Here is a 13841-nt window from a genome sequence, read left to right on the forward strand (position 1 = left end):
AATCATCAAGTGCTCAAATTCTTGTGAGATCCCAGTCTCATGGGTTGTGCTTAGCTATAACTCAGTACTGTTACCATTCTGCAAGGAGTGGTCCAACGTCTCATTGCTCGGCTTTGTGAGTTTTTCCAGTAATTCAATATTTATCATCTGACAGGAAGTTCATTGTAGGTACCAACGCGGAGCTGCCAGAAGTGTGTGAGGTGGAGGAAGGTGGTTCATTGGATACTTAGATATGACAATTAGTTACATTTCCTGTATGTAGTTAAAGAATTTACAATTTCTTCTTTCTGCAACGTGAATATTTAATGCATAAACTGAGTGGGTGAGATCCAGTATAATATGTACTCCAGAGCACTCCGGAGCACTCCAGAGCACTTCGGGAGCAAACCAATGCTCGGGAGCACTCCAGAGGGGGGTACCTTTCTCCTGGGCTCTAATAGCTCTAATTGCTCAGGAGCACTCAAGAGCTGATAGGAGCGTCTGCCGGTTTTCGTGACGTGGTTGCCCTCCACACCCTGTGGTCAGGTCAACACTCCCACCTCTGCTGGTCATCATGCTGTCCTTGACAGCACTGACAGATCAACCTCTGTTTTGCGGACTTGTGTTGGTGCTGCACTGACCCCGCTTCTGATTTGCAGACTTGTATCAGCGCTGTGTGCTGACCTCCACTCTTCCTCTGACCATTTTGTCACTTGGCAATTTACCATTCATCCCTTGCTGAGTGCCTTTTATTCATTTGCTTAACTTGCCAATATCAGGATTTGATCTACTCTCTATTGGCACTAGGTTATTGATCTCATTCAGTTATTGTTCTTCCCATCAATAACCCTTGCCACTTATTGTTTACTGATCCATTCCTCACTTCCAGTTCCTGGGTTCTTGTCCTTTATTTAGTTTGACAATCCCTGCTTATTGCTGCACTGGACTGTGCTGGACTGACTGGCCCTTCTATATTTCCTCTTGCCTATTTATATCTTGTAAATACTTTTGGGGACCTCAGTCTGAAATCAACTAGAGTACCTGTAAGGTTGTTAAGGTTGTTGAGTTCATGAGTGATCTTGTGATAGTCAGTTGTTGCCTCACACTCCCAGTCCATTAAAGTATGCTATATGAAGCTGTATTTATCAATGGGGGGTAAAAGGCTGGGAAGCCTTTACCCCCTCACATGCAGGTTAAATACTGTCAGGGACTCGTCCGGGGTTGGGAGAGCCCAGGTGTAGCGTCTGGGGCTGAGAGCCTGGCAGGGGGCAGATTGGGCGTGCATACTGACAGGCCTGATGCGGGACAGTGGTCCCTGGCCACTTAGACTGAAGTGGAAAGTTGAGAAGAAGGCTACTTCTTCGGTTCCCACTTCAGGTTCGTTTATATACATGTGGCTTAGGTCACATGACAGGTGCCACGTCACCCTCGCACACAGCCGTAGCCACCTGGGTGTCTCCGTGGGAGATCCCGAAGCCATCCAGTGCATGCACGCATGCTGGGCACAGCGGGAAGTTGCCCGAGGTGCCCGGGCCGGGTACATGGTGGGTGCGTAGCAGATGGGTCAATGGTACATTGATATAAAGAAGGTCGTCTGTGTAGAATAAAGAGAGAATAAAGAACAAGTAAGATAAAAGGGAAGTGAGGAAGGGTGGACAGCGGGGTACCGGGTCAGGTTGGGCCGGGTGGAGCCGGGTCAGGCGGGTGTGCCCTGACAAATACATCATTGTATGTACATGTGATATTTGCAGCTTGGGACTGCATGGTAGAATGAAGGGTTCAGGAATAGAAGTGTCACATCAGGTACAAACCTGACGCGATAAATAAAGAATGAATAGGGTAGGCCACAAGTATGCAGCCTATCTCCCTTACACTCTCCTCCCTTGCGATATTAATATCGCACAGGCAGGTATAACAAGAAAGTTGTCAAGAAATTAATATAAGGTGGGGAATGGCGATTAAGCCATTCCCCTCAAAATTTTTCAGGAAATATTCAAGAAAAAAAAAATTTTTTTCAGAGAAACAATAGCTGTTAGGCCTTGATGAACCTGTTGTTTGACAGGCTAAGAATAAAGCAAAAACGAAGGTAGAAGCCACTAGGCCTCCACAGATCCATTGTTTCGATGGGTCCAGGAAGAATTATAAGGTGGAGGCTGCTAAGCCTCCATGGATCCATTGTTTTGATGGATCTAGAACATTAGTAAGGTAGAGGCTGCTAAGCCTCCACGGGTCTGTTGTTTTGACAGGCCAAGAAAAGAAGTTAAGGTAGAGGCTGTTAAGCCTCCACAGACCCATTGTTTTGACAGATTGGAGAAGAGTAATGATGTAAAGGCCGTTGGGCCTTTACAGAACCGTTGAGTGATGGTCCTAGAAGAGACGATGATTGAGGCAAATAGGCCTCAGGGGTATGTTCGACGCACCAGAGTGGATGATAGAATGGGGGGGGGGGGGGGGTGATTAACCCCTCCATGTTAAATGAGGCACATATACTTCGATGAAGAGGAGGTGATTAAACCTTCTTTGCTTTACCCTTCTTGGAGGAAGGGCCAGCGACAGTGTCCTCGGTTTCAGACTGAATCACAGCAGGGAAATGACGTTCAGGAAGAGGAGCTGCCTCATTGACTGACCCTGTTGTCACCTTGCCATCACTCTTCATATCCTCGTCCTCATTGGGGATAGGTGGTGGGGTGGGAGGTCGCATGGTGGTGGGTAGATGGCCATAGTTACCATCCATTAATTGAGAGAGAGAAACCTGCATCTTTTGCAGAGGTGCAGGTGGAGCTGGTTCAGGCATGAAGTGCCCTGACCATGATGGAGTGGGAGGTGGCATGGGGTAGTTGCCCACATGCAGTTTCGAGAATTTGAAGGCAGTTGTATTGGCTGCCCTACAGGCCCTTGCCTCGTTGGAGGGATGATGCCTCCACAATGACAGCAGGATGTACTTCATCCCTGCCTCATTGAGAATTTTGGGAGTCCTTTGGACGTACCCATACCTCTTGTTGAAGTCATCTGCGGAAGGATTCCTTCTGCTGTAGGAGAAATAACGGTCACACTATGGAAACCCATTATGGAAATATGCCAGATAAATCACAAAACCCCATACAACAAGTAGATATGAGAAAATAGAAGAACCTGAATTTTAGCGAGATTTTACGAATTATTATGACTACATACGATAAAATGGAAGAAAGAAAATTAGCAAAAATACTTCAAGTTTAGCATCAACGAGACGGAATTCTCAGGGAAATTTATAGCAAATATTAAACCAAGAATTAGGACAATCGACCAAGATTTGACTATGAAAACAGCCAGAGAACCTCCACGGAAACTACTTTCCCATGTCCACACACGTAGCTGAGGATGGAAGTACCATGGAACAAGGATTCCTCAGGAAATAATGCAAAATTCAAAGTCGTGTTTATAATAGGAAATGTAGATGTCCCCCAAACGGACCCAATGAAAGTAATTACAGGGAAAACTATTCATAAACGACGGAGATATGACTAAAACTCCCGGAAAACAAGGACAACGTTTAAAAAGCAAGTGCGAAGAACAACCAGTAACAACCGAGACGAGCTTGATAGCCCATTAGAAAGGAAGGGATCTAATCTTAATCCACCCAAATTTTAATAATAAAAGGATCACACATTAATGAGGTATCCAATAACGGGAATAGCGACATCAAAAGTCTGGGCTCAGGGAAAAGACGATGTTTACGAAGGATCCACAATTAAAACATACAACGAAATTTGCACGGAAAATATAAAAAATACGGAACTATAGTTAAGCAAACTTTCAGCCCAAACGGTCCAGCCATTGTGAAGTTATACCAACGACGGGAATATAGAAATCCACATCATGTTTAATGACACGTGAGGGTGGCAATGCGAAGGGAACCAGCTGTCGGAACCAAGATCTGCACTTCAGCAGATTGCAAAGACCAATTTCCGTCCAAATAAGGAAGAGCCTGGCCAAAACAAAGCATGGAAAGTGCAAAACAACCTTAGATCATGAGGGAAAAATCTGAAATAAATCATGGAAGCCCATATGAAGGATACAAACACCCGCGCATGCCATAAACCCTGAACAATTAAACAGAAACGGTGCCCACATATGAACGACTACGGGAACGACGCATGTGATTACCGAATGTGCATGCAAACTTTTGCTAACTCGACGAATACCAGGAAATAGAACAAAACTTTAGTACCATTGGAAAGGTGGGAATAAATGAAAATTTATGATACCAAGAACGTGAAAAACCATCCAGAAATGAATGAGATACAAGGACATGAAGTTAGAAACCTGAAAAATGCGCGGGAAGACAGCTTCAAGAGGTCCAGAGCCCTAAATAAAATACATAAAAATATGATATCTTCGAGGACGACCTACTATAACAACGAACAATACATATGGAGGATTAGGATGTGATAATACAAAGGGGAAAAAGGGGAGATGAACGAAATCCACAAAAACCACTAAACTACGACGGACCATGGTGGGAATTTTAGGGAATGATATTCTAATGAAGTGGAGAGCTATAATACATTTGTTTGAGTAATTCTTGACTACTAGCAACTTTTTCTTTCAGTTCTAAACCTGAATATTTCAAGTCTCATTTTAACTAAATGTCGCTGGATAAAAATGGAATAAATCAGCTGAAGGTCTCAGCGCAGCTGTACACATAGTAATGCGAAGTTTGAATTCAGAATCACCGAGTCATAGTGAATTTAATGGTAAATATGAGGAATTTGAAATAGGAAACTGCGACAAATGCAGTGCAGTCAAATTCTAATTAACCATTAAAATAGTTTAGGTGAGGAAGGACAATAAGGATTCTAGGCACAGTCTGACTGCAGTAGAGCCGCAGTTCAGCACAGCAGAGCGCAGTAGAACTATAGCATGAAATTTTCATTTTTTATTCAGTTTGAGAAAATACACTGTAAATAAATCCTGTAAATACGAGGTAGAGCATGAAAAAGGAAGGCGACCCAAGGAGTATAAAAGGGAGACCCTTTCTGCGACTTTTTGCCCCCCTCAGAGAAGTAAGAAAATAGAGTATTATTTTTCTCAAGCATTTCTGGTTGTCACTCCAGCGTGAAAAAGTGATATACAGTTAAGATTGCCACTGTAGTAAAAGGCAGCAATTAAGGAGGGAAATATTAAGTAGATATTTCAACAGGAGAGCTGGTTAACACTCCAGATTTCAAAGTGTAAACACAAAACAGTTATTTTGCTACTGTTAAAAAAAGCAATAAAATAAGACAAAAATAAAACAAACTCAAGGGACAGTCCAGACACAATCCAAATCTATTAACTGAGTAGAATCTTTGAAACTTCACCAAGTAGAAGATTTAATTCAAGTTAAATTCCAAATTAAACAACACTACACAGAATTACACCTAGACAAATTAAGAAATTTCAATAAAAGAACAGCTCCACAGGGCTCGATTTATCTGTAAGTCAATTCCCAGAAACTTTTAGACTAACCCATAAAAATAGAATTAGCCAAAACACTTGGATTGGTACTATAATTACAACAAATATTACTAGTACACTTCCCCATCCTAATTAACGAACCAGGGAACAGCTTGGTGGTGGTCTCGTTTGAACCTCCCAACTGACCTTCCTTTGTTCTCTCCTTCAGCATGGAGGTAGGACTGGTATGTTCGGAGGTTCGGAACGAGATACTGCTCTTTACCCAGTCAATCAACAGATTGTGGCAGGTGAGCCAGTTGTGTCCTAGAACCATGGAACAAGTACCATCCAACGAGGTGACATAGAAACTTGTCTGGGTGATGTTACCGGATCCTCCTCCGGTTTCACTTCCATGCTGGTTGTCGTGGATCGTTTATTGAAGCTGTCATATCCATCCCCGGTGTAGGAGAAATAACGGCCACACTATGGAAACCCATTATGGAAATATGCCAGATAAATCACAAAACCTCATACGACAAGTAGATATGAGAACATGGAAGGACCTGAATTTTAACGAATTTTACGAATTTTTACGAATTATTATGACTATACACGATAAATCGAAAGAAAGAAAAATAACAAAAATACTTCAAGCTTACCATCAACGAGACGGAATTCTCGGGGGAATTTATAGCAAATATTAAACCAAGAATTAGGACAATCGACCAAGATTTGACTATAAAAATAATCAGAGAACCTCCATGGAAACTACTTTCCTACGTCCGCACACGTAGCAAGGATGGAAGTACCACGGAACAAAGATTCCTCAGGAACTAATGCAAAAGTCAAAGTCGTGTTTATAATAGGAAATGTAGATGTCACCCAAACGGAACCAATGAGAGTAATTACAGGGGAAACTACCCATAAACGACGGAGATATGACTAAAACTCCTGCAAAACGAGGACAATGTCTAAAAAGCAAGCGCGAAGATTAACTAGTAACGACCGAGACAAGCTTGATAGCCCATTAGAAAGGAAGGGATCTACTCTTAATCCTCCCAAATTTCCATAATAAAAGGATCATGCGTTAATGAGAAATCCAATAACGGGAATAGCGACATCGAAAGTCCGAGCTCAGGGACAAGACGATGATTGCGTAGGATCCATAATTAAAACATACAACGAAATTTACACGGAAATTATGAAAAATAGGAAACTATAGCTATGCAAATTCTCAGCCCAAACGGTCCAGCCGTTGTGAAGTTATACCCATGATGGGAATATAAGAATCCGCATCATGTGTAATGACATGTGAGGGTGGCGATGCGCAGGGAACCGGCCGTCGGAACCGAGATCCGCACTTCAGCAGATCGCGAAGACCAATTTCCGTCCAAATAAGGAAGAGCCCGGTCAAAACAAAGCACGAAAAGTGCAAAACAACCTTAGATCATGAGGGAAAAATCTGAAATAAATCACAGAAGCCCATATGAAAGAAATAAACACCCGCGCATATCATAAATCCCGAACAACTAAATGAAAACGGCTCCCGCATACGAACAACTATGGGAACGACGCACGTGATTACCGAATGTGCGCGCGAAACTTTGCTAACTCAACGAATACAGGGAAATAGGACACAACCTTAGTACCATTGGAAAGGTGGGAATAAATGAAAATTTATGATACCAAGAACGTGAGAAAACATCCAGAAATGAATGAGATACAAGGACATGAAGTTAGAAACCTGAAAACACGCGGGAAGACAGCTTCAAGAGGTCTAGAGCCCTAAATAAAATACATAAAAATATGATATCTTCGAGGACGACCTACTATAACAACGAACAATACATATGGAGGATTAGGATGTGATAATACAAAGGGGAATCAGGGAATATGAACGAAATTCACGAAAACTACTAAACTACGACGGACCATGGCGGGAATTTTAGGGAACGATGTTCTAATGAAGTAGAGAGCTATAACACATTCGTTTGAGTAATTCTTGATTACTAGCAACTTTTTCTTTCAGTTTTAAACCTGAATAATTCACTCATTTATCATTTCAGTCTCATTTTAACCAAACGCCACCAAACAAAATTGGAATAAATCAGCTGAAGGTCTCAGCACAGTCGCACGCATAGTAATGCGAGGTTTGAATTCAGTATGACCGAGTCATAGCGAACTTAATGGGAAATATGGGGAATTTGAAATAGGGAACTGCAGCAAATGCGGTGCAGACAAATTCTAATTAACCATTAAAATAGCTTAGGCGAGGAAGGACAATAAGGATTCCAGGCGCAGTCTGACCGCAGTAGAGCCGCAGTTCAGCGCAGCAAAGCGCAGTGGAACTATAGCGTGAAAAATTTCACTTTTTATTCAGTTTGAGAAAAATACACTGTAAATAAATCCTGTAAATAGAAGGTAGAGCGTGAAAAAGGAAGGCGACCCAAGGAGTATAAAAGGGAGACCCTTTCTGCGACTTTTCGCCCCCCTTAGAGAAGTAAGAAAATAGAGTATTATTTTTCTCAAGCATTTCTGGTTGTCACTCCAGTGCGAAAAAGTGATATACAGTTAAGATTGCCACTGTAGTAAAAGGCAGCAATTAAGGAGAGAAATATTAAGTAGATATTTCAACAAGAGAGCTGGTTAACACTCCAGATTTCAAAGTGTAAACACAAAACAGTTATTTTGCTACTGTTAAAACAAGCGATAAAATAAAGACAAAAATAAAACGAACTCAAGGGACACTCCAGACACCATCCAAATTCATTAACTGAATAGAATCTTTGAAACTTCACCAAGTAGAAGATTAAATTCAAGTTTAAATCCAAATTAAACAACGCTACACAGAATTACACCTAGACAAATTAATAAATTTCAATAAAGAAACAGCTCCGCAGGGCTCGGTTTATCTGTAAGTCAATTCCCAGGAACTTTAAAACTAACCCATAAAAATAGAATTAGCCAAAACACTCGGATTGGTACTTTATTTACAATAAATAACACTAGTACACTTCCCCATCCTAACTAAAGAACCAGGGAACAGCTTGGTGGTGGTCTCGTTTGAACCTCCCAACTGACCTTCCTTCGTTCTCTCCTTCACCGGCCATCGACTTCCGGTCCCTCCAATCCCTCTGGTCTAACTCCGCTCCTTCCTCACTAACCTCGGAGCTCCCATATTCCGCAATCCTCTCGGTACCCCTCGATGGTCACCACCCCCTCCTTTCAATTTATTACCTACGCCTCCCTAAGTACAGAGCCCCGAAGACTTCCGGACAGCTCCGACGTCCGCTAGCGCACTCCCGCCTCCGCTGGGCAATACACTCGCCTGCCCTGCAGAGCCCACCTTTGGGCCTATCCCTCCTTTCCGTTTCTGGGTTATTGCCTGCCTTTCCGCTAATGCCACGACCCGACTCGTCGGTAACATTCAGTCGGCTAATGTTTAACCCCGTTAGCTCCGCTCCATTCAGCTCCACCATTTGCGGACCCGTCTTCGCTGTAACCATATATATATTCAACTTGTACATAGGTTACACTCCAGTAATAAAATCGACTAGAGTTACCCCCCTTCAGTTCTGATTGCCAGTCAGTAAGTTAGGGCACAGACATGTCACTAGGCACAGTGCTCTTGGCATAAGTCGCTGAGGCCAAAGCCCTCTGCCACAGAGACTCTCTTTCGTCTTGAATCTGGTCTCTGACATATATACAGCTTGTAACTAATGCTTGTACTGTAGTTCGAAATCAACTAGAAATTCACCCCTAAGCTTACCTCTGTTCCCTGTAAGACCTCCGACCTTCTGAAGTATCGGGACTGTGTCAAGAACGAGGCACAACGCTCCTCCTCAAGTCGTTGAAGCCGAAATCCCAGCTCACTCGCCTAAGTAGCCTCGGCCTCGAGATCAGTGGGGTTTATCCCTCGCTAAAGCTCAGTCATGTGTAGGATGCCTGTACCACTAGCGGGCAATGTTCAGTCGCCTACGGCTACCATCGGCAAAGATTCACACGGTTCTGACAGTTCCAGTGTCATATCCATCCATGGCCATTACCCTCCACCACCTCCAGCCTTCTGGATTGCCTCTGCTCCTTTGTCACTAGCCTCAGAGCCTCCAAATTCCACAATCCCCTCCAACTCCCCCAATGGTCACCACCCCTCATTTCAATATATTACCTACACCTCCCTAAGTATGGAACCCTGAAGGTCTCCAGACAGCTCCGACATCTGCAAGTGCACCCCCACTCCTGCCAGGCAACTCAGTCACCTTCCCTGCAAGTCTACCTTCAGGCTGATCCCTCCTTTCTGCTTCTGGGTTATGGCCCATCACCTCGCTAAACCCCATAACCCAATTTGTTGGTAATATTCAGTCAGCTAACCTGCAACTCTGTTAGCTCCGCTCCGCCTGACCCTTGCCATTTAGGGGCCCACCTTCTATGTAACTATATATACATAACTTGTAGATATGTTATACCTCAGTGATAAAATCAACTAGAGTTTCCCCCTCTTCTGGAGTTTCTCCTCAGTCAGTAAATTAGGGCATGGATGTGTTACTAGGCACAGCACTGTAACTGGGCAAGAAGGCTGCCCAGGCAAGAGAGTAGGGACCTGGGGGTAGTGTTTGTCAGGGGACAGACCCTGGGTCCCCATGACCCCTCTCTATGGCCCACAGTCTAACCTGTGAACAGCCCTGTCCAGGGCACAACTCTACTGTGGGTAAGAAAGTGAGAAGAAGGTTAACTTCTCACTTTCCCACAGTGGCCCCAATATGGCAAAAACTTCTGGGGATACCTGGAAGTCACATGAGGGCAGGATCTGGGGCTGGATCATGCAGCGCACGCTGAAGTGATAACCTTCTGATGCTTGTTAAGTTGTACAACTCATTGTGTTTCCGTCATGCAACGCACCCGTACTTGTAAATGAATTATGGAGGCTCCCATCTATGGGTCTGATGATAAGTACGCAATCATACAGCATTGTTGATAGATGTTGTTTTGCATGCCTGAGAGACCACCCTTAATTCTGGAGTCACAGACAGAACGAGGGTTCGAGATACTTAGTGTGTGTCCCCCATCTGATTGAGCTAGGATCCTCAACTTTTTGCGACATATATTGATGTTGCCGTGCTGGTCAATTGGGCCACCACACCGCTGCTGGCAGTAGACGCCACCGAATACGCAGTCAGATACCCCATTCAGTATCAAGTACGATAGTCAGGGGTTTTACGAGGCCTCGCGTAGGCATTTCCAAAGCCACAGCTTGAAGACAGGATGTGCTTAGATTGTGAGAGGCATCTTCCTGCAGCTGTCGGTTGATGACTCTGGCCAGGGCTGACTGCCATGATGTAATCAAAGCACGTGCGGGGCATCCTTGCATTTTCGCATTTGGCAGTACTAGCTCCTGTGTGATCTTAAGCGATGCTGAAATTTTTTCCCCGCGGAAACGTTAAACAATCCATGTTCGCTCGACATCTGGCCACAGCTGCCAGCCACATCTTGTGTCCGAAACTTTCATTGGTGACAACGCTTGTCTTGATGATTCAGGAACAAACTTATGTGTCCCTCTTCTCGTGAGTTATCATGGACCTTGCTTCTGCGCAATGTTTGAACGCTCATTCTCGGACAAGCGCTCGCGGTGCTTGCGCATTGAATTTTTTTCTTTGAAATAATGGGTCTAACACTCCCCCCCTGTTGCATTCAGCGCAGTCCTTGCCTTCACCTGCTCAATAAAATAGTGGTCATATTTGGATGATTCGCGGAGCTGCTGCCACTGTGTTTATTCCGGAAATTCTCGACCTATTGTTACATTACTAGCAAATAATCCCGCACCAAGATCCTATGACAAGCCTTCAGCCTCATCTACAGGCTCCACACTCTACACTCCAGTCCCCACCGAGGTATTGGGTAGTGCTAGACACTGGCTCCGTAAATAATTCGCTTCAAATCGTCTACATCAATGCATTGATTTAAACCACGATGTCCCTTCGAAGATGATTCCACTTCATTCAACTTCCCCACAGTCGTATTCGAATTCGAGTGGCCTTCGGAATTTACGAGGCGACAACGTAGAAGGAAGTGACCCCACATTTCCCTTCTTCTCCGGAGGTTTGAGGAATGTTCCGCGCCCCTTCTCAGACGTGACCCTCTTGAGATGACGCTAGGTGAAAAGAGTTCGGGGCTTGAGCTCTCGCTAAATGCTTCACAGTTTACTTATATAGTTGATTTCCTTGGCTTGAGTGGCTCCTCCCTTGACTTGAAACTTCCGAAATCCTGGTATCGTCGCTTCGTTTTAACCACTTCCCCGTTGACTGACTACTTGTTCCTCTTTGACATAAGTAAGGTGCACTTAAAATGCCTCCATACCACTCGCGAGGGGGCGCCTGAGTCCATCCCTCTTCTACACCGGATCTTGTGAAACTCGGGTGTATTACATCCCGTTCTGTTGCTTCCCCGCAGGTGCTCCTGTAGTTTTGTGGAAGTCCCAAGGCTCTCATGTAAATTTGTTCATAATGCCAAACGTTTTGATCACCCGGGTATTGTCGACTTTGATGCGCGCAGTCTCCACATTACCATTTGGGTCATTCTATGAGTGCATAGATTACGGTGCCCCTACCACAACGCCGGACATGGCAAGGGGTGAGTATTCTTTTCCAGCATTCTTTACTTTCATCCTCTTTAGGAATACAGTTGGCTCATTTATTATTGAGGGATTCATATGCACTCCCAACCGGATCCTCCCTATGGGCCAACACCAAAACCATCACTGAGCAGAAAAAAGGATAGAAGTCCCCTCGGGCACTAAACAACCCGCTAATACCAACAACGATAAGAGCGTCCCCTTGGGGATGATCAGTCAAGTTCCATCCTTAGAAAATGCTCGATGTCATTGCGTCCTTTAACCACCCGATCACCGTACCAGAAATCTGCCGGAGAGGCGGTGGAAAGGGCAGTTTTCATTCCATTTCGCGTCCATCGAAAGAGATGATTTTGACTATTCTTGCTACGGAGGAATAGACATTCCCACTGGAAACCCGCTCGCCGATACTGGGGAAAAGGACCATAGAAAGGATCGTTCAGCCAGGATTGTGGCTCAGAACCTTGTGCGTTGTTCCTGTCCAGGACCAAAGGCGCTACGGGTTCAGGGAGAGGTAGAAAATCGTTGTTTCCAACTGTCGATCGCAAAAATCAAACGATTTAGGCTGGGGGTAAATAACGGGCCGAGAATGAAATTGATCTTTTCACATCTTGGACAGAACATCTCTAAATATGCCCTTGGGAGTTGGCAAGCTAGCTCGATATCCTTCATCTCCTCTTCTAGGGTACCGGCCGGACACTGTCAAGGTGCCTTGAGATTGGTCAAGTCACCAAAGGAGCATCAACTGAGATTTAAATTTCATGTAGTTTTTTGGGAATGAGATAGGTCGGAGTCAGTGCCAAATGGTGAGGATTATTAGCCTAATCCCGGTGCGTGATACCCATCTGATTATTCTCTTGCCGCCCCCCTTTGGCCCGAAATATTTCCAATTGCCATCGTATGGAACTTCGGCTCGATGAGCACAAACGACGAATAGAACCATTTACCACCCCCATTGCAAAGCCAGACTACTCATGACGACACTCACAGAGCTGAGAGCCATCGCCAATGCTGCCCAAACAGGCGGAAGTCGGGTGTGCTTATGTGCAAACAAGGCGCCAGCCGCAACGGGCAGCAAAATCACGTTATACACCATCGCCCATCCAAAATTTAACTTTTGCCTGTTGTAAACCCTGCGGGAGAGCTTTAACAGGGTGTACACGGAAGTCAGGATGGACTTTTGAGACAAGAGAACGAAAGAGGCTGCTGAAATCGTGATTTGAGATCCTTGCGCGAGGGCCACTCTGGAAAACGAGAATAAGTTTCAAATAAGTTACAAGGGGAAAGTTCTGTTGACTTGCCCTACGTCAGCAGCGGTGAGTGCAGCAGTATCGTTGAGACCATCACCACAAAAGGCGACAATAGACCGCTTCTCCTTCGCCCGCAACGAATGCCAAGGTTTCACTAACCGCTTTCGTTCTTTCAGTTTGTTAATGAATTCCGCCTTCCCCTGCGGCAGCACCCCGGCCACGACGTTATCCGCTTCGATTCCTACTTCCACGGCAACAGCTCGGGCCGTGATTTCGTTGTCTCCGGTGAGCATGAAGACTTCGCGACCTGAAGCGCGAAGTTGCTCTACTGTGGTGCGCGCGTGGGGTCTAATCGTATCAGAGATGGAAAAGGAAGCCATAAGGGTGGGAAGGGTGGTGTCTTCTGCTGCTTCATCTTTCTCGTTGCCTTGTTTCATGGAGGCAACGAACACGACTGTCTGTCCCGAAGCCTGCTGAGAGCGCACAGCATCGAGATGCCCGCCGTACTCGAGCCTGACATTGTTCTCTATGATAACGAATCTCTCGTTGCCGATAAGGACAGAGTACGT

At 44.8% G+C, this 13841-nt stretch overlaps 1 protein-coding gene across 1 annotated transcript; it reads right to left on the reverse strand.

The window, feature by feature from the left end:
- Nucleotides 1–2488: 2488 nt before the first annotated feature.
- Nucleotides 2489–3045, reverse strand: EI90DRAFT_3139167 (uncharacterized protein; the record flags this gene model as incomplete). The annotated part of the gene is made up of 2 exons (XM_039064923.1): nucleotides 2489–2928; nucleotides 2973–3045. The coding sequence occupies 2 exons, from the start codon at nucleotides 3043–3045 to the stop codon at nucleotides 2489–2491; spliced, it is 513 nt and encodes a 170-aa protein (XP_038907680.1).
- Between the last annotated feature and the right edge of the window lie 10796 nt (nucleotides 3046–13841).

The sequence above is a fragment of the Cantharellus anzutake genome (assembly GCF_015039405.1).
Source record: "Cantharellus anzutake strain C23 chromosome Unknown EI90scaffold_255, whole genome shotgun sequence".
NCBI classification, from domain to species: domain Eukaryota; kingdom Fungi; phylum Basidiomycota; class Agaricomycetes; order Cantharellales; family Hydnaceae; genus Cantharellus; species Cantharellus anzutake.